A 26,004-nucleotide genomic window follows, 5' to 3' on the forward strand; every position below is an offset into this window, starting at 1 on the left:
AATAATTGTATCTTTAACTTTGAAATAGCTGCACAATTTTCTTTGCAGATTAAGATTTGACTTGCAAAACAAGAGCTCATAAAATATGATGCAAATGATGATGCATATGATGCTTTACCTCTCCACTTTGACAGTAAGTACTTTTAACTTTAGTATTTACTGAGGCAAGGTGTTCCCAGGCCAGGGTGGAGATATACAGTATAATCTCTCCACCTAGTCCTGGGTCTTCCCCCTGCTCCCAGCTGGATGTGCATGGAACACCTCCCTAGGGAGGCGTCCAGCGGGCATCCTTACCAAATGCCCAAACCACCTCAACTGGCTCATTTCGATTAAACAACAGCTCATAAAATATGGTGCATTATACTTCACAAGAAGTAACAGCCACACCTTTGCTCATTGATACATTATCAGAGAGCCTCAATCTTCCAAAGAAATAGGATGAAACATATCTAAAGAAAATAAGAAACCGTATGTGTGTGTGTGTGTGTGTGTGTGTTTACATCCACATGTGTGAGAGATGGACAACTGCTAAATTAAACTGAACATGACTGTTAAAATAAATGAACAGTGTATGAACACTGGTACAAAATTATATAGCTTGTCATGCAGAAAGGAATACAGTTGATTTTAGTAGCCTATAATAAAGATGAACATTAGCTGTAGGCTACAATCACATTTAGTCACTCTAATAGGAATTTGATTAAAAAGAAAACGTACATCCCAAAATGAAAATAAATAATTACACATAAAACCACTTAGACCATTAGCCTATCAAGAACCATGCTTCTGGGTGAGTAGCCTATTTTATTTTTTTTTACCTTTAATCCTTAAATATGTTGTACTAGGCTAGCCTACTCAATTTGTTCACATTTAATTTAGTACAAAATTATGACCTGTAATTTTGATAGTTTTTCAACAGTGTTGCTACTTTTACTTAAAATATTTGAATACTTGTTTCACTACCGCAGTAATAAACGCAGACAAATCATCTCCATACAGTAAAAATCAAAATAAAGAAAAAATTCCACCAGACAGGAGGCAAAAAACAACAAAAAACCTACACTTATGCGCATTTGTCGAAATCCCTACCTTCACGAAACGTTACAGCAAATTTACTTTAGCGTCAAAATCCCCGGTAAACAAAAATAAAAAAAATGCGCGGTTTACAGAAACAGTAAGTCGTCTCAACTCACGACTTATCGGGCAGTAGGGTGTGCTTTTATTTAGATGCTTACACATCCCGTCTGTGTGGTTAGGGCTCGGTTATTACACGGCAGTGTTGATACGTGTTGTAAACTGAGTGGAGAGGACAGCCTGCTGCGGTACAGACTGTACTGTTCCCGGCCTGGCTCGGCACGGAACGGGTTACAGGTCAGGGTGTCTATTGGAACACAGTGTTCTCATCAGCAGCGGTACGGCTACAGTACAGCCGGAACATTGTGTTACTTTGTGGCTGCTTTCCAAGACCTGCCCCTTAATTTTACACTAAACGCCCTCCCACAACTCTTCTACTCTCTCTCTCTCTCTCTCTCTCTCTCTCTCTCTCTCTCTCTCTCTCTCTCTTATCTCTTGTGTGTCTGCCTATCTTCCTCACCAGTGTCATTTTGAAGTCTGTCCATGTGGCTTTATTTCACTGGCACGTTCATCGCCACTACAGAGGAAAGGAATAAAGGGAAAGCAGGACAAAAACAACTCGACATAATAACCACATGGCCAGAACATTTAGTACCCTGGGTATGAGATGAGAAGGGCGGGCTTAAATTAGGAGGAATAGACGCGGTTAAAAAAAATAGGCAACTGACCGAAATTTCAGCGGGTCATCGGTCGTTTCGGGAAAGGAACAACAAAAAAGGAGCGCAAGGAAATGTAAGTCATTTACTCTATTCCATCTATTCTGCCGTAAAATATTTCATTAATGAGTTAATTATTGCATACGGTTTACCGGCTTTCTAGTGCTTTCTGTTCACGCCTGGCTGAGTTAAATGGACACTTGTTATACATCATAAACATAATAACGAGTCTAAAAAACTTTTAATGACGAAAACAACAACATGTCCAATTAAGGTTGTCTGATAATAAGATGTTTTAGGGTGGATGTTGAATTTGTCACACGTGTGGGGTCATTTAAGGTTACAGCTCCCACTTTGCTCAGGAAAATAAAGGCTGATAAGACTGTGTGTGTGTGTGTGTGTGTGTGTGTGTGTGTGGGTGGGTGGGTGTGTGTGTGTGTGTGTGTGTGTGGCTGTGGTTCCCAATGGAGGTGGATGAGGACAACAGTTTACATGTAGGATCCCTTTAGGCTTTAGGTGTTCTTCATAAAGTACAGGTGGTATTTACTGTTTCTGAGAATTGGTAACATTAACTCTAGTTCATTCTGTGTGGATTCCTGTTAATTGTGAACCAAGTTGTACATTACAGGACATAATGGTAACCTCTGGATAACTTTAAATATAGGCTATGGTATTATCACAGTCATTATGTGTATTTAGATTTAGATGAGGTGGTTAGATTGAGCAGAGTTGGCCTGCCGACATAGACACGGGTCGAAACAAAGTCTCATAAGATCTCAAAGATTAAAAGTAGATGCACCATTGTAGCAGCATTTCCAAAAAGCGATGTCCATAAAAGCAGCTTTTCTTGCATAATTTTGTGAACTGCCTGATGTCTTTGTCAGGTTAAACAATAATCTCCAATGCCAGACAATGCTCAGCCTCAGGATGTCAGGCTATGAGTCTGTCATGCACAGGGTGTTCTCACATGTTCTCATACTGAATGAATCAGCAGCAGAGTACGGATGTGAGACAGAATGTACAGATACACCGTGTGCGTCTGTGGATGTGGTCTTTGCCTCATTATGTTCTGTTCCTGCATTCCTCCGCAGGGTATCTGAGTTTAGATACATGTAGCCTACATGCCATTTTATCTGTGTTGTAACTATTTGCAGTGGGTTTACCTGTTCAGCGTTTAATAATTAATTCTTTCATTTAGAAGAAGCAAAAAGTTAAATGATAAAATTGATGGAATGAGTAAGTTTTAATGATAGTAATTTGTTTTTAATGGTAATTCATAATGCTATAACTCCACTTGCTTTATTTAAATTTAAATTGTGTATTAATGTAAATGGTCAATTAGAATAATTCAAATCAGCTTACTTTCATTCAGAAATTGAAGCTGGGTTGTACGTGAGGGGGTCTCAGATTGGTAAACACCATCAGGCTTTGCCAGCGGGGAACTGTGAATAGAAGGAACATTGTGTTCAGACACACACACACATACACACACACACACACACACACACACACACACACACACACACACACACACACACACACACACACACACACGCACGCACAACGAGTTACATCTAAGATGAAATCCATGAAATTTAAAAGACACAGGACGAGTTGTTGGAACAGAAGAGACAGAAATGTGCTGTGCTTGTGCTAAAGAGTTTAGTAAATGACTATTGATCTTTGAAAGTGACACACAATTGAAGAAGCAGAATAAATTGAGCAGATATCAGTAAGACCGATGTTTTTAGGTTTTACCCTGTGGCTCGAGGAACATGGGTGCACCATGGCTTGGGCTGTTACTGTTACTAAGATTGTTCTCACGCTAGGAAAATGAGTTCAAATTGATTTCTTAATCAATATTCAATGCAATAAGTTTATTGCCAAGTTGATGCATCTCAGGTCAAGCTCTGCTTCTTCATTTTCCTACTACAGGCTTTTTAAGAACTTAGTCACCACGGCAGAATATCCTAATATTTGCACATGGTCATCAACAGCATTTGGAATGTTCTGAGTAAAGTAAAGACGGGACAACTGGTGGAAAAATCTAGAAAACTGTTGCAGGGAATACGAGCTACCTCTTTAACATTAAACCATCGCTGTTAAGTGGTGATTTACAACACAGCAGATCGCGCCTTTAAACACTTGTTTTAACTTTATTACATTTAGAAACATTTCAGGCCTATATTGGCTTTATACCTCTGTACCTGATGAAGAGCCAATTTAGGCTTGAAGTGTTGCACTTTTAAATATAAAGGGGACAAGCAGCAGTGTTGGGAGTCTTTCAGAATCAGAAAACACTTGTTGGTCAGGCTAACGTCCATTTTTATCGTAGTAGATGTTACATTTTCATTTGTAATCGTTACTTCATAACTCCGGCCTAACATTAGTGACATTCCAGTCCAGTCCCAGAGGAACTGTGAGCTGATGCTATTCGAGCAAGTGTTAATCTTAGCTAACTAGCTTTTTCATTGTCTTCAAACAATGTCAATATTATCCTGCCAAGGCAGACTGAAAATGCCTGCAGCCATGTGTATTGAGGCATCGAGTAACTGCAACGTTGATGATTGCTCCTGTGATGAGGGAGGCAACGTTTAGCAGCTGTAACACTATCTATCTATCTATCTATCTATCTATCTATCTATCTATCTATCTATCTATCTGTCTGTCTGTCTGTCTGTCTGTTAGGGGTGGGTATCAAATCTAACTAAAAAAAAAATCGAATGTCGGCTCAGATTAGTCATCTTGTTTACTTATTCTTCGATCAGACAGTGCCTAATTTTAATCAATATTTTGCCAACTTTAAACATTTTTATTTAGAGCAGTTATCGAACATTTTTGGTACCAAAATATTTTCATAGCATCGCGTATTAAATGGCCTGTCAGATTCATAATCTTGTTTACTTATTCTAAAAATGTCTAGAACAGAACAGGTTCAAGGTTTTACACAAAAGACCTCAAGTATCATATTGACACTATATCAAAATCTTTTAATTTCAATCAATCAATCAAGTAACCAATCAATCAACCAGTCAATCAATCAATCAATCAATCAGTCAGTCAGTCTGTCTGTCAGGCTGGTTACCGAACCTGGGTACTAGTACCAATTATTAAAAACTGTCAAGTGCCAAAAGTTGGCATCAAATGTCTGGTCTGATCCATCTATTTATCTCTGTGCAACAGTGTTTACCTTTTGTTTTTATTTTGGCAAATTGAATTCTTTGTCTGATTTGTTTGATACTATTTCTGTGAGAAAGAATTTTTTGCTAGGAAATACAAAACATGCAAAAAAACTAAATACAAAAAATGTTTGTGACCAAATACCTTACAAATCGATAAGGTGACAGTATACTGTGCAGTATTTGGAATGAGAATTGGTGCTATAAAAATCTTTAAAAGGGACCACTAGTTATGTGGACATGATGGCCATGCTGAGAGAGGTCAAATATGCTACTGTAACAGTAACACAGCCTGGAAGACCTAGAGGAGACAACATTTGAGCTATATCACATCAACATCACCAGACAAAACCAGACAGCATATAGCCTCATATTCTGATAAGTATATTAGTTTATCACTTCTGAATTGGAGTCATGATCAAATTCAAGATGTTAACCTGCCTCATCACAAAGAGAGATTACAAGACTGTATTTGTGATGGCGCAGCTTTATCAGTACAGAGTGTGTGAGCGTAGTTGAGCCCACACTTCCCCTGCGCATACAAGGCTTTCAGAAAAAAGACTAATGTTGAAATACTCATTACAAAAAACAGTGAACATATTGATATGAGGTTCTGCCGTGCTGCAGATTTAATTTTGCTGCGCATAAAATATGCGGATGTCATTTATTGATTGACAAAGAGAACAAAGGGCCATAAAATAATATTCTTGAACATACTGTACTTTGTTAAGTGCAGCTCGTGTTACAAAATAAGATGACTGAAGTAAGCAACACGCTGCTGCCTTTGACATTATATTTATGTATTTACTTCATCTGTGGGGGATCAGACAAGGTGCGGTACAGTTAAGTGATTTCAGAACTGCAGTGCAAAGTAATGTTCCTCATACAGCTAGGATCAATGCTACTGTGGCTTTTGTAATAAAACTGTAAATATATCTCCAGTACAGTACATGGCTTTAGAACATGTGTCCTTAAATAGCTACAAGTTATATAATGTGGAGGAGAAAGTCATATTTACTGGATGGATTATGGAGATCTTGGATTGGTATTTTTGTGAAACAGAAACTGTGATTTTCCAGTCCAGCTCCACAAATTAGATTTAATTCATGTGCCATTTTCCTTGTTGTGAGTTTGTCCCAAAGTGAAAACATGAGACATGAAGACATGTTATTTATGGTGCTCAGATTGCTAACACATAGGCTTGTGTGTTCATAACAGTGTTAACGTGTGATGCCCACCCGCAGAAATGACCACTGATCAGGATCTGACTATTGATGGCCAGCCAGCCACAGCCATGTTTGCTGCAAAGGGCATTGATGTAACACCTAGTAAAGACCAAGGAGTCATTAAGGTATTTATTGTCATTGCTTTAACGTTAATGTTTTATTGTAGTCACAAGTAGGACTCATTGTTCCACCATATGGCATGGTCATGATTTCTCATGATCTCTTATCTCTTCTATATTCTCTGTTTAAAATGTTTCTCCGTTGAACTGTTCTGTCTGCAGGTTGTGAAGCGTCAGGGGCTCGATGGAGAGCGGCCAATGATTGGAGACAGAGTGGTCGTCCACTACACTGGAAAGCTGCTCACTGGGAAGACGTTTGACAGTAGTCGAGATCGCAGAGAACCTTTTTGCTTCAATGTGGGCAAAGGTAGGTGACTTTATGCACTACTGTCATACCTGAGGGTGCCTTTGTGTTGTCTCTTACATTAATAGTTTGATATTTTGGAAAATATGCTTACTTGCTGAGAGTTAGATGAGATGATTGACCCCTCCACTCACCAGCACCTCAATTAATACGGACCACACCCTGAAACTCGGCCTTCATTTTGATGTCAACTACACACCTGTAAAATTGTGTGACTGCATCTTTACTTTAAGTAAACATTTGAATGCAGTACTTGTATTGTGCTGTATGAATAGTTTTACTATTAATAGTTAATAGTTTAACTTCAGAAAAAAACGTTTTTGGTACATCTTCTACCACTGCCAATATCAACATTCCCAGTTAGAGACATTTTGAAAAGTAAAGCAAATACAGCAAAACCAATTGAATAAATCTGCCCCTGAAAACATGCTCAAGTCGCGGCTACTCGTGCTCAGAAACACTAAGTGGAATACACTTAGCGGAGCAGTGTTAATTTTGGCAGCTATTTTACATTTAGTCTTAGTCTTTAAAAGGAAATGTTTATTAGTTTTAGTCACATTTAAGTCATTTTTATCCTTCATAGTTTTAGTCGACAACAACTCAAAACGTCCAGCTTTACGGAAATGTCAACTAACCATAGACGTGTGCCTCATTCATGGACTCAAAGCGGTGCAGTGTTGCAGAATGAAACACTGATGTATGAAACTGGCAATTTATAATTTACTTATTAATCGAAAGTGACCGATCATTCCGGCCCACTTTAACCTCTGGTTTAATGAATAAGAATGCAACCTTCCAGTAACTCCGAGTCCTCTCAGTGATGCGCGGTTCAGACTAGGGATGTAACAGTATGAAAATTTAATCTCATGGTTATAGTGACCAAAATTTTCACGTTTTTTTGTATTATCGCAGTGTTTTTAAAAGTGTGTTCAGTATGTTCAGAAAGCACTGATAGGCCTACACAAGCTAAAATAGTTTCAAAAAGTGTAACAGTGTTTATTATATTACAAAAATATAGACAATAGGCTGATAAATGTCCTGAGCACTGTCATCTCCTCCTTCCGCCATGATTCCAACTTCAAGAAACGCCGTTGTAGGCTATGCAGTACGCCTGCGCGGCAACTTCAGAAGACTCGGATGAAGCTGGGAAGGATTAAACACACGGTTTCCACACCGTGGTAATCCACCGTGATTATAATGATATTTTAAATGAAAACAGTAATTGTTATCGGCAACATTTTTATCGTGGTTTACCGTTACACCGGTAATCGTTACATCCCTAGTTCAGATGCACCCACCCAATATGCATTAATCAACCACTCGAACAGGACCAAGTATAGAGATGGACTCAGCTTGCGCCAGCGGTGTGAGTGTGTGTCTGTGTTTGATAGAGAGAAACAGAGAGGAGAAGAAAAGCTGGTAGGCAACGAAAATGATGTGTTGTTATTTTTTAAACTACATTTTATTCTCAGCTTTAGTTCAGTTCAATTTTATTTATATAGCACGTTTAAAAACAACCATAGTTGACCAAAGTGCTTAACAAGGTCCAAAATCAAAGAGATAATATACACAAACAATACACAATATACAATACAAAATAACCAACAGTAGAAAAAAAGGTCAAGATATCAAAGCTCAACTTGATTTGAAAGTCAATGCATAGTAATGGGTCTTAAGCAAGGACTTGAATGTTTTCAATGATCCGAGCTGTTCTTACAGCAACATCTCTTACAGTTTTTTTTTATTTGCTTCATCCACTCACAGGACAAGTCCTCAAGGCCTGGGATATTGCTGTGTTGTCCATGCAGAGAGGTGAGGTGTGCACGTTCCTGTGTAAACCAGAGTACGCTTATGGATCTGCTGGAAATCCTAACAAAATTCCTCCCAACTCTTCAGTAGTGTTTGAGGTAGGTATGCCACATTAGTGCTGCCATTTGTGCCATGAATTACATCACACTGAGGGACCCTGATAATTTAGGAGTATATTTAGCTGGATACATGCTTAAACAGAATTTGCTTTTACCAGTGTATTTTGTCCATAGCAAATTCCTGCCAATAGGTCCCAAAACATCCCAGTTAGATAGTATCATCCACTTGACGAACCAAGTAGGTCTGGCTTGTTGCACGATCCGAATGTTCTTCAAAACTTGCCATTTTCAGCGTGCAATGTGTTCAGAAGTTCCGGTTAATGTTCCTTGATGAAACCTGAGTTTAAAATAAAAACAAAGAAAGCGGATAGTGTGGGAGTTTTTATTTTATTATATACTACATTTTATTCTCATCAATGATACTGCATGTTGATATCGTGACAGTCAGTGTTTAATGACGGAGGTGCTGTCTCGTCATTACAACAAATATTTTTTAATGGAGTGGTACAATGAATAGTTGCAACAATATTTACAGCCATACTGTATACTGTTAGACAGAGTGGAATAAGATGTTTTTTCAAACCTAAAGCTAGGGGGAATATAATAAGAGGGGACTGGATGTTAAAGAGCTTTAGTTAGCTGAGAGGGATGTATTTATCTTAGTTTTCTCCAATAGTCATTATTTCTCCTTCTTTTTTTATTTCCATGACATGATGTGACGACTCCTACTTCTTTTTTGTTATATATTTGTTTTTCTCCTCCCACATCGCTGTTACACCATACACCAAGTTCTGCAGGGCTGTGATTTAGCATTTGCTTCATAGCCATATTTGTGTAGAACAATGATTGAATACAAGTTTACAACAAAACAGATGGAGCTACTAAAGTTTGAAGGAGAGGTTCTCACAGACGATTCCGGCATCATAAGAAGAATAAAGGTCAAAGGTGACGGTTACACTAATCCCAACGATGGAGCAAGTGTTGAAGGTAAGGCAATTTTTTTCTTCTTGGATAATTCCTGATATTGTGCCAAATAACCACTACATTAAACGGCTACATGAGAGGTTAAATTGTGTCATGATTTGTGTCGAATGACCCACAGTGCACCTAGAGGGAAAGTGTGATGGTCGACTGTTTGACTGCAGGGATGTCAGCTTTGTGGTTGGTGAGGCTGAAGATAAAGGCGTTCCTTTCGGAGTGGACCGAGCCATGGACAAGATGCAAAAAGGAGAGTGCTGTTTACTTTACTTAAAACCAAAGTAAGTTACTAAAAAACCTTAAAAAACTGCTTTTGCTCTCTCAATGCAGTTGCAGTGAGACAGTCTTTATGTGGGATTGCTTTCGGTAATAATCTCTGCCAGATTTTCATGCTGTGGTCCTCCATTACACCTGTTAAGCCAAAATACAATTATGTTCCCAAGAACCATTTATTTCATTGTACTTGATGTAGGATTTCTGTCAGATGATGATTACATTAATTCTGCTATTTTAAAATGCAGTCCAGACCCTGAACACCCACAATGCTGTTTGCCTAAATTTACAAAGGTCCAGTATTTTAGCAATGCTGTTACTGATTCTATTAATATATATTTTGTACATTTGTGTGTGGAGTCAGAACATACTCACATATATTAAATATGATTGAACAGTATTGTGTCTGTCTTCTCACAGTAATCTCAAATACTAATGAAAGGCTAACATTTGCCTGATATAGTGTGGATATGGTACTGATATTGGTTTAGCAATATTCTGTATTGGTCCAAAACCTACATGTATAGTACCTTTGATCTCTTAATTGTCAGGGTCAGTTCTAAAAAGCTTAATATCTATCACTCTTGAAGAATGAAATGCGTGATTTGGGTCTGAAAGAACATCTGAATGAGAAGTCCGTCATCCAAAATATGAAGAAAATTCATATTAGACAGAAATAAGGTGTAATTAAGTAAAAGTATGAAGTAAATAGAATGCATTGTACTGCTCAATCCACATAATATCATTCCCTTAACCCCACCCACACCAACCTCACCCATTATCTCCTCAAGCAAAGGCAATAAAAAGTCCTAGGAATTCATACAACACGAACAATTTATACTGAGAGTTAATGCTAACAAGTAGTAAACTAACACAGTAACAAATCTGAAATAAAGACAGAAAGAAAGAAAAAGCAGAAAGAAAAGCAGAAAACACTTAATACATAATGCTTCTCCAACTTAATTCACACAAATCCACATGAATTACTCTTCATAAGAATCAGAACTATTCATTTCCACTAATGTAACTCCTATATCTTCCCTTTCAAAAAACTGTACAATATTATTTAAAATGCATCTTGTTTATTTTGCAATATGTATGACATTTCGTCTAATGCCATACATGACGCCATCTTCTTAATCCACTTACCTATAGATGTGTTTTTGCAAGTAAGAGCTATCAGCCTCTTCGCTTGCAAAATACACATATTAAATTGCACACACTGGCTGTAATACTGTCTTTTTCATTAACATAATCAAGGTATAGATTCATAATAAATAGGTTATAAAGGGAGTTGTACTGAGACCAACTTCACATCAGCCATTAAATTGTGTTCTTTTACATTATTGCAGTCTGAACAAGTGTCTGGAATATTACTGTGAATAGTAAACATTTTAACCGGTAAGGGGATTTTCCCTAGTGGCATGTATTAAATAAATGCACAGGTGTGCTTTCCCACACCATAGTTTAAATGGCAAGTGGCTTGAGTTGACTGTTGACAATTGATACAATCTTTGTACTCAGTTTGGCTGTTTGATATGTAGACGTGGGGTGTTATGTTTTGTATTATGACCAGACTCGTGATCTGTCATGTTTTATCTTTTCTTTTTTCACAGGTATGGCTTTGGAAACAAAGGTAAACCGGAATACAAAATTGGACCAGACAAAGACATCATATACGAAGTTACCCTCAAAGACTTTCAAAGGGTGAGCTCTGCTTACTACTTTATATGTGTAAAGAAATAAACAGTCAAACTCTACATTAGACTAGATTTTGTTAATACGGTAGTGTGGCTTTGGTTAATTTTTCTTTTTAAGACAAACTCATTCAAGCACGCTTTGAGCAAAGTTCAACAAGTCCTACATAGTTATGTAGATAATTTCAGCTGACTGCCTAAAACAAATGTTTAATTAATTAATTAATTAATTAATTGTTTTTCCACAAGGCCAAAGAATCATGGGAAATGGACTTGCTTGAAAAGCTAAATTTGGCTGTTGGAGTTAAGCATAAAGGGAATCAGTATTTTAAGGTACAGTCCCCATGCTGATCTTTTGTCTTACATTTGTTTTTCTTAATTGTTACCATGTTCATAAAATGGTATTATCTTCCTGTATTAGGCAGGGCTATACTACCAGGCAGTCATCCAGTACCAGCGTATCGTTTCCTGGCTAGAGATGGAGTGTGGTTCTGGGCTGGATCAGCATAAGAAGATACAGACTTTTATATTGACATCACATCTCAACTTAGCGTTGTGTTTCCTGCGGATAAAAGAGTTCTCACAAGCTGTGGAGCACTGCAACAAGGTGAGCTGCAAAGCCCTGATGGTATTCATCCATATTTAACATTTTACTTTTACTACATTGTCTCTCTGTATCTTAACTAATTACTGTGTGTGTGTGTGTGTGTGTGTGTGTGTGTGTGTGTGTGTGTTTAAGGCGATTGAGCTCGATGAGAACAATGAGAAGGCTTTGTATCGTCGTGGGGAAGCCCGTCTCCTTCGTAACGAGTTCAGCCTTGCCATGGAAGACTTTCAGCTCGTGCTGCAAGTCAACCCCTCAAATCGAGCGGCCCGTGCTCATATTTCCATCTGCCAGAGCAAGATTAAGGAACATCATGAACAGGACAAGAAGACCTACGCCAACATGTTCCAGAAATTTGCAGAACGGGACGCCAAGGTCAGTAAACTTACTGCTCTTGGCTAAATATAGACAAGTGTTTTCTTTTCTAACAATAATCTTAAATTAGAAGAAACCAGTACAACTCTAAAAATAAAATAAAATAAACACACACACACACACACACACACACACACACACACAGTTTTCCAGAGCTTTCCAGAGTTTTATGACCTACCAAAACACTTCCTGCGTTAAAAAGGAACATTTGATTTGTATTTCAGCTCTGGAAATTACATTGGGCACATCTGACTCCCATAAATTAGGTAATCTACCTAGTGGGGAATTGTTTTTCAACTAATGGTCAGCCATTTTGGATATCATGGTTAGAATTATTGATACAATGGATATAGATCCATCCCACCACTATACCAACCAAATGTACTACAATGTACTACAATTCAAATATATAACAATACTATAGCTGATTCTTTTTTCTCAAAGGTTTCAATTACATTTTGATAGTAAAACACCCTGCTGTATCCTCGTCCTGTGTATTATTGTGCTTTCTTCACTATTATGCTGACCTCTAGTGTTCATTCATGAATTTGTTTATTTTCTTACCTATTGATGCAGATGCTCTTCTCTGTTAAAAGGGAGAAATTATCTCAAGTAAAAAAGTATTACACAAAATGTAAAAAAAAAAAAAAAAAAAGAACTTCTTCATTTTGACACATGTACTGTACATATATAACTGATTTTCAGTTTGTTACATAAGGTGGCACATTCTCACGAAATGCACATTCATAGTGTATGATTGAAGAAATAATTAATAATTAATAATAATTCTTATCAGTTTAAAGACTTGCCTTATCAACAGTGGTTTATTTTAGACTGCTGTAGTCATGTATAATTCATCTCCCCTCAACAGGTTGGGAAGACTAAGAGGAGGCGGGATGAGAGTGCGAAGAGCGGCATGAATGGTGAATTGGGCATCAAGCAACGGCGAAGGAGTCAGGACTGTCCATCGTAAAAGTGACATTTGAAAGGGCGAAAAAGAAAGACATGTCTTCATTTGCTTTCCAAGCCAAGGGAGCAGAGGCATGAACAAAGTCGTATAAAAGCTTCTAATCCAAACCTCTTTATCCCAAAATCCAACGTTACCATTCCTGCATATAAAGCAGAGTGAAAGCAGAGACGTTTGCAAGTCAAACAGCATTTCCCTTCCCATTCTGCGGATGTGCGAATGCCAGGATGTACCTCCCTGTGGAATTAGTCCTGCAGAATTAGTGAGTTAAGATTGTTAAACACTTCTGGCCTCCACCTTTTATTTTAAAAAATATAGTTTATTTCTTCATAATTCCATTGTATTTGTCATTAGGCTGTGTAGAGTTCAGATGTGCCTCCGCAGTGTGTTTCCCAAACTGTACGTGCTGGTTTTCAGACCTCTGGCTTGTATTTGGTATTAAGCCTTTTCTTGGGCAGCTGCATGCATGCATCACAAGATGTTCAGGATTCAGACTTGGAATTTTGCTATTTTCTAAATGTGCAATATGTATTTTGGATAAAAGGTGTAACAAGTCCCGTTAGCTCAGTGGCATTTGAAACCTTTCTGTTCCTTGGTTCATAAAAACAATCATAGTGTAAAAAAGCCTGCATTTATGAATGTTGGGGAAAACTAAAATACGAAAAAAGCAACAACAAAGAAATACTGCAAACATGAATCTGCATTATTGCCTACATCACTGATAGAAGTTTCCAATGAAGAGAGGCAGAGAGTAGAATCTGAAATAAGCACAAACTCCAGATACTAAATTATACCAAAACATAAAACAAATAATACTAATAACTGTAATTCTGGCATTCTGGCAAATGCACTGTATTTTGTTATTGCTAGACACAACTGAAATAATATTATTTTGTGACATTAAGCTACTACCTAAAGCCAAATCAGTACATCTTTTTTTAAGCCTATACTGAACCTAAACTGTGGTGTAGAGAGATTATTTTCAGACATACAATTTAAATTTAGCCCCTTGTTTTAGATAAAGATGAGGTAGTGTTTTACAATGGATAAGACCACCGTCATGCACTAAAATAATTTATTCATGAATACATGCATGATAAGTAATTTGTAATTTGTTGAAATCTTGTGTTTTATCCATTAAACACAACACACAGTACAAACCATTTTTTATGAGAGGCCAGTCTGGTATTAATAGTAAAACAGTGATGATCTATGGGAGTGATATCAGATGATAACATCATTTTTGACTAGACTGATTATATTTTAAGACGGTGGCAGCTGCAAAAACCTTCATGAAATAAACAGTTCAGCGTTTTATATATATAAAATTAAAGGTTTACACTCCTGAGCTTTGGTGGATTTTAGTGATTGATGACTTTCTTCTTCTTTTGCTGTATGTTTATCTATCAGCTAATTGCATAAACAAGCATGGCACAATCTCCAACACACATACATCCTCATAATTGTGATGAAAACTTCTTACAAAAGGAGGCATTTGATCATAACATCATCCCCATTTCCACCTTTGTATTTGACAGGGCAAATGCACTAGTATTGACCCCTTGAGTACAAGTGGAAGAGGGACACCGAAACCGCAATGGAGCTTTAAACAGAACCACAGTTTTCTTTTAATGTTTCACAAATTCCATGAACTTTGGTTATGTAATCAACTACATCATTTGACATCTGTTGTTTTTTTGCCTCAGTCCTGGAAATAGTGTCTCTTTATTTGACTGCATCTATTTCTTCATTTTTTAATGTGTGAATGTAAGTGGATCGTGGACAATGATGCACTTTGGTGACTGTGTACTCCACAGTGTTATGGAGAAAGGTCTGGCAATGCCAGGTTAGTGACTGTCAAACCAACACTGTTATCTTTTCAGGAAATGTCTGAATAAAGTCTTGAGATGTTTTATAAACATTGGTTGGTTCAGAATGAAAACCTTAGCTGTCTTAAATATTTTGTGTAAAAAAATCAACAGTGTGTGTGTGTGCGTTTGTGTGTGTGTGTATGTGTGTGTTAATATATATTGTATGTTAGCAAAGTTTTTAAAAAGCTTATTGCTACATGTGTTCAAGTACTGCTGGCTCAATGTCAACTACAAAAAGATTCCCGGGCCTCTTACTGCTACATTCATCATGTTTGATAACTTGACAATGCAAATGACAGGAATAATTTGGAAATGTTTGACATAAACAAGCAGTATAAAATACAGACTGTTGAACTGCGACACTGACAATATGAAATTGGTTTTATTAGAAATTGTTATATCATACAAAATGTATTTAATAGATCTTCAACCTGTAAAGCAAAATGTGATCAATGTTTAAACCGGCATTTATGCAAAAGAAATATTTTCAGACAAAAAACGACGTAAGGTACTTTTGTTTATGTCTTCTTTATATATTTTTATTTTTTTGCACTTTAAAAGCATTAAATAAATCCGAGAGTTGCATTTAAAGAAATCCGTCATTCTTCAAGTTATAATTTTTTACAGTGTAATAAAAACTTTAAAGTTTGCTTTTGATGCTAGTGGTATTGTAATGAAAATGGTTAAATTATCATAAAAAAGTAACTGTAGCTGGTTCAACTTCTTGGATTTTGTGTAATACAGTAACATAGTTCCACCCTTTAGCACCCTCATTACCAACATCTTTCAATTGCTATTTTAATTTACTTTCTTGTCTATTTGACAAATAAACTCAATAGAGGCAAGCCTTAAGGAATTAAACACTGATTGTGATTTCTCTGCTGGCCAGTGTGCTGGCGGGAGCTGTGGTGTCCTTTCGCCGACACTAGAGTGCCGGTACCATTTAACCAGGTGACTCTTTTCTGTGTGCCGATCTGACGGCCACATTCTGCTTCATGATGAATCATGCACAAGTTGAAGGAACCGATGGGATTACATTTCACTGGAGTTGTACCTTGCACGATTTCACGTGACAAATATAAATGATTTAATTCTCTGAACCTGAACAGATTTTGTGAATTTCAGCTTTGTAGTCATTGGTATTTTAGGAGATAACCTACATATCCAGATATAGGAATAGTTAAACCATTTTTGGCTTTGCAGATCATAAATGTGAATCAGAGCTATTTAAACTGACAGTTGATGTTCATACTCAGGTTTAGCCCATCATACATACAAGGCGTTTATACTCATTCTTAAGCTTGCAATAAGTTTTTGGCCTTTTGGGGACAGCAGAACCAAGTTATGAGCACAATATTGACATATCACATTTTAAGTTGATATAGTAAACTTGTTATAAAACAAGTTACTTATTTACACATCCAGTTGTTACAGAGCAACATTGTCATTCTTTTAGAGTCGTGTTTCTGGCCATCTAGTGAATGTAAGTCTAACATTCACTCTCTTTTTATTTTGTTTTTGTTTACCACCAAATCCTGAGGAGAATCTTTTGGCTCTTTAGCTGCTAAATGCTCCACTATGTAGTTAGCTAGTCGCTAACTTTGTCTGTGTGCCGTTTGGTGCTGAGCAGGTAGTGTACAGTGAGGGTTTTTAGAGCTTTTTCGCTTTATAAGAGAAGCAAGAGTAAACTAGAACAGTAAAGTTGTAGACTAGACAGCTAAACAATGAGCTGAAACCTTCTACAAAGAACCAAGGGGAGCTGCAGATTTTGGTGATTCTTTGTAGACCTTGACCTTGGAAACAGCAGTTGACAAAACAATTTCACCACAAGATCTATTTGGTCTGGAGCTTTCGGTTGTATTACATGATCTTCATCAGCAGACAGTTTGCTTAGTCGTCATAGATGTCCAAATGTCAACATTTCTTAGCACTTTAAGGACTTCTTGACCATGCAATTCCATCTGTTTAAGAAAGTCATGTGATCTGAGCCACATAACTTATGAAAGTTATAGATGTGTAGTATTTAGTAGGACCTATGTCCTTGTGTTGGTGCATTCAAGGACACAACAGTTATATATTATGACTCCTTTAGTGGGCTATAAACACTGCACCACCCAGAAGAGGATCAGCAACTGTGTAGCCTTCACAAAACAAATAATTGGAATTATTAACATTTTATTAGCGTTTTCATGTTCTAAAAAAGGTCAAAAAATGATTATTAAACAACAAACTGGTTACTGATTATTACTGAATGTTTGTAAATGATTTTACTTAAAATAACAATAACCTAAGCCTATCAATACTTAGTAAATACCAGATGGCCTTATTAAAGCAACACCAAAGCACTTTTCCTCTTCAGTCCCCCTACAGGCTGGAAGCGGAATTGTCCATTACCGCTGTCTCATTCGAACTACAGATCCGCTACCCGATCTGGCAAACTTGCATAGTGCGGTTATAGCTGATAGAGGGCCGCAAAGCGAATGCAGAAGTGCCGTTCACCCTGTTACGAGTTGATGAACCACTGAAACGATTTTGGAAACATTATTTTAAGGTACAAAAGAGTCTTTGGTGTTGCTTTAATGGATACTATTTAAGAAATGTCACATTGTTAAACAAAATTCAGCCTAAATCATGAAATTAAAGCTATAGTGCGTAGTTTCTGCTGCCCCCATGAGGAATTTTAAGTAATGACAACAACACTGTCGACGCTTCCACATGACACAAGCCTTCCGTGACCGCGCACCGCCCCCACCCCTCCTCCACACAGTTGCTTGTGGCCAAGGAGGACACGGAGAATTAAAAAAACATGGACTCTTCAGAAGAGGTTATTATCTATTATCTTAGCTTCTGTGCGCAAAAGTCGCCGGACGACACAATCTTCTGAACATAGCCATACTGAGAAATACAGAGAGAGTTGTTTGGAGCTGATAGTCTTAATTAGCTTTGTAGCAAGTCATTTGGCAACGACTTGAATGTAACGGACGTTCATTAATATCAAAAAGTTACGCACTAAAGCTTTAACATATTATATACCAGTTTTAGGATTAATTCAGTCACACAAACATTGTCATTAATAAAACATTAGCTAACTGTTTCTTCATGATGCATTTACTGTTAACAACAGATTTATGGCTGAATTCACACAATGTGTGCAACAGATATCTTTTAAAACAGACATTTTCTTTTAAAAACAAATTATTGATTGATGCTTAAATGTGAAAAATTTCACATTACAGCATTTACATATTACACAAAGGACTGTTGCCATGGATGAAATTCCAATGATATATGACACAAAAAAAACAATACATTATATGAAAATTTATCTGCATCGTCTGTATAAAAACTATATAATTAAACAAGCTTAGAGTTGAGACTACAGTAAAAATATAATCTAGATAACTTTGTTAAAAATATACTCTTTGTGATTCTGAATGTTACAGCCAACAGGTTTGCTCAGTGTTTCTCTTTTGCATTTGGTGCGTCCGTCAATACAATCCCACCCGCTGGCGTTTCGTTTTATCTAACCCTGAACACAAACTTGTAAATGCTGAATTGATAGTAGCAGTACTTTGTACAGGTCAGAAAACAATTCAGTGTTGAGCTGGGGGCGCAGGCGGCTAAGGTGCAGGCATTGCCGGACAACCTTTCCTCTTTCATATCACTGCTTAATTTAGTTGTATTGATAATTTGAAATTAAATGTACATGTCATTCACAGTGACTTAAAAGTGACTCAAGTGTTCAATCTGTATGGCTTATTTGGCAAGTGTTTATCATTTTTACTCTAAATAGTTATACAACCTGGTTAAAACAACAAACAAATTAAAAAAAAACACTCATATCCTCACCACTTTTTCTTCACATAAGTAACAATTTAAAATATCAGTTTGAATTCGAGCATGGCCGTTCATTCAAGGCCGACAAAATTTAAGGGGCACTTGCTGATAGAGCTGAAACAATTTAATCAATTGATCAACAGATTACTAATCAACAACTGGTGAAATGTGAGGTTTCACTGTTTATATTATTGTAAATTGAATGTCTTTAGAACATTTGAAGAGATCAACTCATGGCTTAGGGAAATTGTAATATGCATTTGTCACTATTTTATTAAAGTTTACAAAACAAATAAAGTAAAAATCAATAGATCAATTGATAATGAAAGTAATCATTAGTTGCAGCCTTACTCGCGAGCTGTCAGTGCTGAGACAGCTGCATTTGCTAAATGAAGACTATAAAATGTTATAATGACAGCTCAGAAACCAAGGAGAAAACAACTGTTTCCTGTAATAAGTGGACCTTTAAGCTTAGATTCTCCTTACCATATTCCTGAAAATATGTCTGTTGAGTCAACATTCAAACTAGGAAGTGCTTAATGGAGTGAAATCATAATAATTTTGAAGCCATTCTTTTAGTGCAGTGATTCCCAACCCGGATCTGAGGGGTCACTAGATTATTATTAACAGGCGAGGAAAGCAGAAAAAACATTTCTGCTGCACAAAAGTTACTTTAATCTTTGCTTTTTTGTGAGTTATTTGATAATTTGAGAGGTTTTTGTATTTCAGGCCAAAGTATTCAAACTAAAATTTGTCTTTGGTTGAACTAGTCGCAACTGGTATTACTGCAACCAGTGATGTGGAGTAACAAGTAGACATTCCTTTTTTTTCAAGAGGTCAAACATCAAAAAGATTGGGAACCACTGCTTTAAAAGGAGTAGGAGTACTGGATTGACGGCAGGCTTTTCCTTATGCCTCACGGTGTTCAGTAACTCCGAAGATGCTCCAGTTTGCTTGTGGTCACTCGGACACCTTGCTGTCAGGAGATGAGGTCAAGTTGAGCAGTTCAAGTCCTGTTTTCTCTGATTTGTTCAAAGACAGGTCTTCAGCTGGAGTACATAAGATGGAGATCCTCTAACAAAGAAGAATATAGGTTTTAATTAAAACACACACACACACACACACACACACACACACACACACGCACGCACGCACGCACGCATGCACGCCACCACACACACACACACACACACACACACACACACACACACACACACACACACACACACACACACACACACACAGGTTTGTGGCACTATCTTTGTGGGGACCCGTCTTTGACATAATGCATTCCCTAGCCCCTTACCCTAACCTTAACCACCACAACTAAATGCCTAACCTTAACCCTTACCCTAACCATAATCTAATTCTATCCCTGATCCTACAACCAAGTCTTAACCCTTAAACAGCCCTTTAAACTTGTGGGGTCCAGCATTTTGACCCCACAAAGCTGTGGGGACCCCATAAGTATACTGGACTCCCGGTTTTTGGACCCCACAAATATAGTTAAACAAGCCCACACACACACACACACACACACACACACACACACACACACACACACACACACACAGCTTATTATTGAAATACATATTTAAAAAAATATAATCAAGATCTGTTATCTCTTAAGAAGTAGCTAAAAATGCAAGTTGTGTACTTAAGCATGTGCATTTTTTATTGACCCCCTGTAGGGCCTCTCATCATCTTCTGTGGTACTTCCCGCTACAGTAAGTGTTTCCAGGACACACACACACACACACACACACACACACACACACACACACACACACAGAGAGAAACAGCTTACCTGTCGCAGTGTACCTGGAGTGGTGCTCACTTTGTACATCATAAATAAAGGCACCATGAGTGTAGAGGAGAGAGTGAACCACCAGCCAATAGCATAACCCCACCATGGATACTCAATTGTGTTATTGAACTTCAGAGGGGTGTATTTGATCAAGGAAAAAACAAACGTACCCTGAAAATAGTTACGGAGAAAGCAGTTACCGTAGTTTTGGTTAGACAATTTACAAAATGTACCCCAAATCACGCCAAGCTAAAAATTAAGGATAAATCAACATGTCATGTGAGTAACTTGTTAAACAAAACCTAAAAAAAGTTGATTCATTCAAGTTTTGCCTGTAAATAAGTGATCTTCAATTGGCCACTATACCCTACGCTTTAATAGCCATTATCCAAGATGTCAAGCTTTGGCTTTCTCCACATATTGAAGTGGTATATGCCTACATTTATTTTGAAAGCAAGTATCTTCCAAAACCAAAAACACAAGAGAAAAACTGCCAGGAATATATTAAACACTGTGTTTATTTGCCTTCAAGGGTAAGTCCTCTTTTACAAGATTTTGCTTGTAAAACAAGTCAGATGGAAACATTAGTAAGTCCACAGGTGTTCTGCTGATATGTGCTCCCTATCAGGATGTGCTATTTAGATGTGCCACATGTGTGGGAGCATTACTTGATATTGGTCTTGAAATACGCTACCCCTGAAAATCTTAAATAAAGATATTATAATAAAAGATCAAAATATGCTCCCCGTATTCTTACAGTACACTTACAACTGTTGGTATCAATAAACATAAATAAAGATGTCATAATACTGATGGAAATACATAACTGGAAATGAAAACACATAAGGTAGCATTTTTTGACAAGGCAGCATAAATCAAAAACCGGACATGGCGTTTTCAAATTACTTATGGAGCTAATGTTACCTGTAATGCTAATTGGCTAGCTTGTGACAGCTAAATCGCTAATTGGCATAAAAACTGACTAAGTTAACTTTTACTGCAACTCACCATGCATATCACTGGAGTGACATATTTCAAACAATACTTAATCAGGGATAACGGCTTGTATCCAATCATGTCCTCTATGTTATCATAAAAGCGGTCTGCACCTGTAAGTAGATGGAAACGCTGTGGTGAGGGAATTTAACATCACAGAGAAGAAATTCAGCACATTTCTCTTGTTTATTCACTCACCATATATCCATCCAATACAACCAGACTGCAGTGTTGCAAAGAGAAGTAGAGTCATCCCACTGCAGGCATAGTAGTCAAACAGCTGGAAGATGTACAGTCCACCCTGTGTGTGAGACAACAGTTAGCTAATTTGTTATGGTCTTTTAACCTTAGAAAAACAAGGATATTGTAAAAGAAGTGGCGTTACATTTTAATATAATCTTACTTCTGTAACCATCACAAGGCCAATGAAGAAGCTAACAACACTGATAGCAAGTAGAAGAAGTTTACGTCGATGGCCAACGTGGAAGAAGGAAGGATTTGTGTCAGCAATCGCTGTTACCATGGCTTCCAGACCTACAAACTGAAACAGAGCTCCGGTTACACAACTTTGTAGAGATAATGTTATAATAATTTAGTGAGTACTCAGAGAGTGCATACCTCTGCCAAGGCTGCACAATCCTCTATTCTAGTTATTTTATCATAATGATTAAGATTAGACATTTCTATTATGCATCCGGATCCGGATCTGCATCAAAACACACAAAGTCATGGGAAAAAATCATGGGATACATTAGCAAGATTTTTTCTCATATTATCAAGTGCAGTAGTTTACGATAACGATAAAAATGTTCTCACAATGTTAAGAAATCCTTTAAAAAATGTCCTGCATCTGAACTTCAAAACGCATTAAAATCAAAAAGTTTTTGAGGTATCCTCACTAACACATAGACATGCAAACAGACAAACAAACAGGACCAAAAACATAACAATAAATAAATTGATCTCTTTTTAACTGTGAGACACCCACAGACCTCGAACCAAGGGCCAAAGATCAAAAAGCCAACCTCCCACAAGTTCATAAAGACTGTTATGTAATGTATGCATACAAATGGAAGAAAATCTTTTATCCTTGTGAACAAAATATCAGCATTTCATAAGATTATTTCATGATTAAATATATGAAAATGTTATTCCAGAGAGAAACAAAACTGCTGTTTCTGATTCTCTCAGTGCTAAAGAAGATTCAGCTTACCTCACTGTCCAGTCCCAGTAGGATGATCATAATGAAAAAGAATATCGCCCAGACCTGAGGAAAAGGCATCATGGCAACTGCTCGAGGATAGGCAATAAACGCCAAGCCAGGACCTAAATACATAATTTTTAAAAATCTGGTGTTATTTCACTTTTATGGATTTAAGTGCATTTCATGCTATTGCAAGTACAATGCTAATTCATTTGTTGATTTATTCTCTTATTAATAACATTTTCTATATTCTCACCCGACTCTGCCACTTTTGATATGTCTGTGTTCTGTTCATATGCCATAAATCCAAGTGCAGAGAAGATGGCAAAGCCAGCTACAAAACTGGTCCCACTGTTCAGAAGGCACAAATATACACAGTCCCTAAAAACAAAAAAGACACAAATACACATTTTATACTCCATTATTTTGTATTAAATGTACAAAACGATCACATTCTCTTTCTGTAGTTACTGTACTTTCTGTAGTGACTCACATCCTAAACTGCCCTAAAAAGGTTATATTGATGGCACGATTCTTGAATTACTAGAAATCTTTTTGGAGGAAACTATACTTCAATACAATGGGTTTTCCTTTGTATAAACTACTCCAACATGTATTGCCTAAAATGGGCATTAAAGATGTTCTGGCAAATGGCTCAAATTGTCTCTTAAATCTTCAGCGACTGCTTTTCAAATCAGTGGCCTTCTGAAGCTACCACCTGGGCAACTCACTGTTAAATGTATTCTTTCTTTTTGTGTGTTTTGTGTGAATCTACAGTATCCAAACTGAAAAATTCATAAACATATATCAAACTTACTTGTAACAGTTGTTGTTGTACTTGTTATAACTGCCAAGTGCAGTTAGACACCCAATGCAAATAGCATAGGAATAAAATATTTGTGTGCCAGCGTCCATCCACACCTGCAAGATGTTTAAAGGACAATAATAAATTACATATGAAAATCATTTACTGTATTGCAACTCTGCAGTTATCTACTGTAGAAAAAACCTGCACATTTGCTAATGTTTTACGCTGCTGTCAACTTATCCCACATCAGCAAAGCAATCATCTGCAAATACAGTTAGTGGAAATTGTGTATCCATTTCAAACAGTGTAAAGGTAAATGATCCTTTCAATCACCTAAACTCTGACTTCCCCTTTAAAGTGTATTTTAAACTTGTCATATATACAAAATGTTATGTATAAATTTGTTACCACACTTCATTTAAGCTACATTTTGTTTGCTTTTCAAATGTAATGTCATAATATGATGAAACCCAACAATTCAGGAGAGCGACATATCATTTAAAGAGAGAAGTAGTGAAATGTGCTTATACCTGTGGATCAGTCAGGCGGGATGGATCTGGGTAGAGGTAGAACTTAATCCCATCTATGGCCCCCGGCAACGTGAGTCCACGAACAAGCAACACTGCCAGCATCAGGTATGGAAATGTGGCAGTAAAGTAAACTACCTGTGGAAGAGTGAGGGTTAATTTGTGGCAAAATTGTGGACTTTCAGTTCAGTTCAGTCAGTTCAGTTTAGTTCAGTCACTTTATTATCCCAAATGGGAAACTTTTGGTAACTTGATATGCAGTCAGGAGTGCAAGATAAAAAGACACATTCAAACATCATACAAATAAACAAGAAAACAATGCAAAGACATGAGTACAAAAATGTTTCCTGGATACATACAACACAATTTTTCACCACTGGAGCTATCTCTACATTACATGTGCAAATTAAGCCGAGTTATTGCACATGTAACAAAGGAGTTTTCACTCCTAGTGCTCTTGAACCGGGGTACTCTAAATCTGCGACCTGAGGGGAGTGTTACGAAGGGGGTGGTTTGTGCAGTCTAATATAGACCGGGCCTTGCAGAGTACTTGCTGGTCAAAGATAGCCATCAAGGGGCCTGTGGGAAACCTATCACCTTGCCAGACACCTTTACAATATGGCTTAAGTGTTTTTTGTCCCTGATGTTCAGGTTACCATACCAAGCAATCATGGCAAAAGTAAGAACAGATTCAATAAAGGATTTTTAAAATAAGGACATAATTTTTCTATCTACTTAAAAAGTGTTTAACGTCCTTAGGAAGTACAAACGTTGCTGTCCCTTCTTACAGACTGCATCACAATTGACATCAAACTTCAGGTTTTTATCGATTACATTTCCCAAATACTTATACTGTTCAACAAACTCAAACTTTGATTTACCTTGCATGGCAGCTGGATTCCCGCAATATCACAAGACCACACGAGTATTGCTGTATCACATATCACACAAAAACCCATCTTGTCAGGCTTCAAGTAAAAGCCTTTGTGTTCGAATTAGCATACTGAACCAATCAGCGTCCTTAGAGGAGTTGTGTGGTCACAGAGGGAAATGATAGTCACCATTGCTTTATTTCACTTGGATTAAGCTACTATAGAAACACGTAATAATCCTCATTTACAGTGAATTCTGTAGAAGTCTGAGAAAGTATAGGAAACAGTTCACCACCCCAAAACCTAAAGGTGCCGGCTCTTTAATTATTAAGAAAACATATTCATTCTTTCGATTAAGAGATTTCTCTCTTAATGGAAAATCTACAGCCACACTAGCAGCTCTGTAAGGCTGCAGTTAGGCACAGACGTCTTTTGAGACGTGCTATTATCAGCACACTGACATGGTAACAATGGCAATGCTAACATGCAGGTGTTCAAAACTTAATGTTTACCATTTTCACCATCTTAACTTAGCGAATGTTAGCATGCTAACACTGGCTAATTAGCGCAAAACGTAGCATAGCTGAGGCTGATGGGAATGTGGATAGTTTTTACAGATACACATAAAGCAGTGAAAAGTAAAAGTTTGACTTGATGATGAAGTTAAGGGATCACCAAAGTGATTATCATCTTTAGGGGAAC

The 26,004-nt window shown here is 37.2% G+C and overlaps 2 protein-coding genes across 5 annotated transcripts in view; one reads left to right on the forward strand and one right to left on the reverse strand.

Annotated features, from left to right (window-relative positions):
- Window positions 1-1,554: 1,554 nt before the first annotated feature.
- On the forward strand, window positions 1,555-15,299 carry fkbp5 (FKBP prolyl isomerase 5). 2 transcript variants are annotated; one of them, XM_031287546.2, is made up of 11 exons: window positions 1,555-1,866; window positions 6,188-6,320; window positions 6,477-6,621; window positions 8,383-8,525; window positions 9,359-9,473; window positions 9,589-9,745; window positions 11,354-11,444; window positions 11,684-11,767; window positions 11,856-12,041; window positions 12,174-12,413; window positions 13,285-15,299. In XM_031287546.2, exons 2-11 carry the CDS (start codon window positions 6,216-6,218, stop codon window positions 13,384-13,386), a joined length of 1,368 nt encoding a protein of 455 aa, XP_031143406.1. In that variant the 5' UTR covers window positions 1,555-1,866; window positions 6,188-6,215; the 3' UTR covers window positions 13,387-15,299. The 2 variants fall into 2 exon arrangements, with proteins under 2 accessions (XP_031143406.1, XP_031143408.1); XM_031287548.2 differs by having other exon boundaries at window positions 6,214-6,320.
- Window positions 15,300-19,760: 4,461 nt separating this feature from the next.
- Window positions 19,761-26,004, reverse strand: part of LOC116041575 (sodium- and chloride-dependent GABA transporter 2-like) — a 29,508-nt gene continuing 23,264 nt past the window's right edge. For 2 of the 3 annotated variants that reach the window (XM_031287526.2, XM_031287527.2), the window contains exons 7-15: window positions 24,434-24,568; window positions 23,913-24,016; window positions 23,352-23,476; window positions 23,105-23,217; window positions 22,295-22,432; window positions 22,090-22,192; window positions 21,904-22,004; window positions 20,896-21,066; window positions 19,761-20,162 (exon numbers count right to left, since the gene is read on the reverse strand). In XM_031287526.2, the coding sequence (XP_031143386.1) occupies window positions 20,049-20,162; window positions 20,896-21,066; window positions 21,904-22,004; window positions 22,090-22,192; window positions 22,295-22,432; window positions 23,105-23,217; window positions 23,352-23,476; window positions 23,913-24,016; window positions 24,434-24,568 (1,104 nt within the window). In that variant the 3' untranslated portion in view covers window positions 19,761-20,048. Of the gene's footprint in view, window positions 20,163-20,895; window positions 21,067-21,395; window positions 21,775-21,813; window positions 22,005-22,089; window positions 22,193-22,294; window positions 22,433-23,104; window positions 23,218-23,351; window positions 23,477-23,912; window positions 24,017-24,433; window positions 24,569-26,004 lie in introns of those variants that run through there. The other variant, XR_004102983.2, reaches the window with a different exon arrangement.

This window comes from Sander lucioperca, chromosome 6 (assembly GCF_008315115.2).
Source record: "Sander lucioperca isolate FBNREF2018 chromosome 6, SLUC_FBN_1.2, whole genome shotgun sequence".
Lineage (NCBI taxonomy): Eukaryota > Metazoa > Chordata > Actinopteri > Perciformes > Percidae > Sander > Sander lucioperca.

What these genes read in the sequence shown, in the direction of transcription:
- fkbp5 (XM_031287546.2), top strand. Translation starts at nt 6,216, where the DNA reads ATGACCACTGATCAGGATCTGACTATTGATGGCCAGCCAGCCACAGCC. An exon ending in AAGACCAAGGAGTCATTAAG is followed by an intron (nt 6,321 to 6,476) that starts GTATTTATTGTC and finishes TTCTGTCTGCAG; the next exon opens with GTTGTGAAGCGTCAGGGGCT. An exon ending in CCCTCAAAGACTTTCAAAGG is followed by an intron (nt 11,445 to 11,683) that starts GTGAGCTCTGCT and finishes TTTTTCCACAAG; the next exon opens with GCCAAAGAATCATGGGAAAT.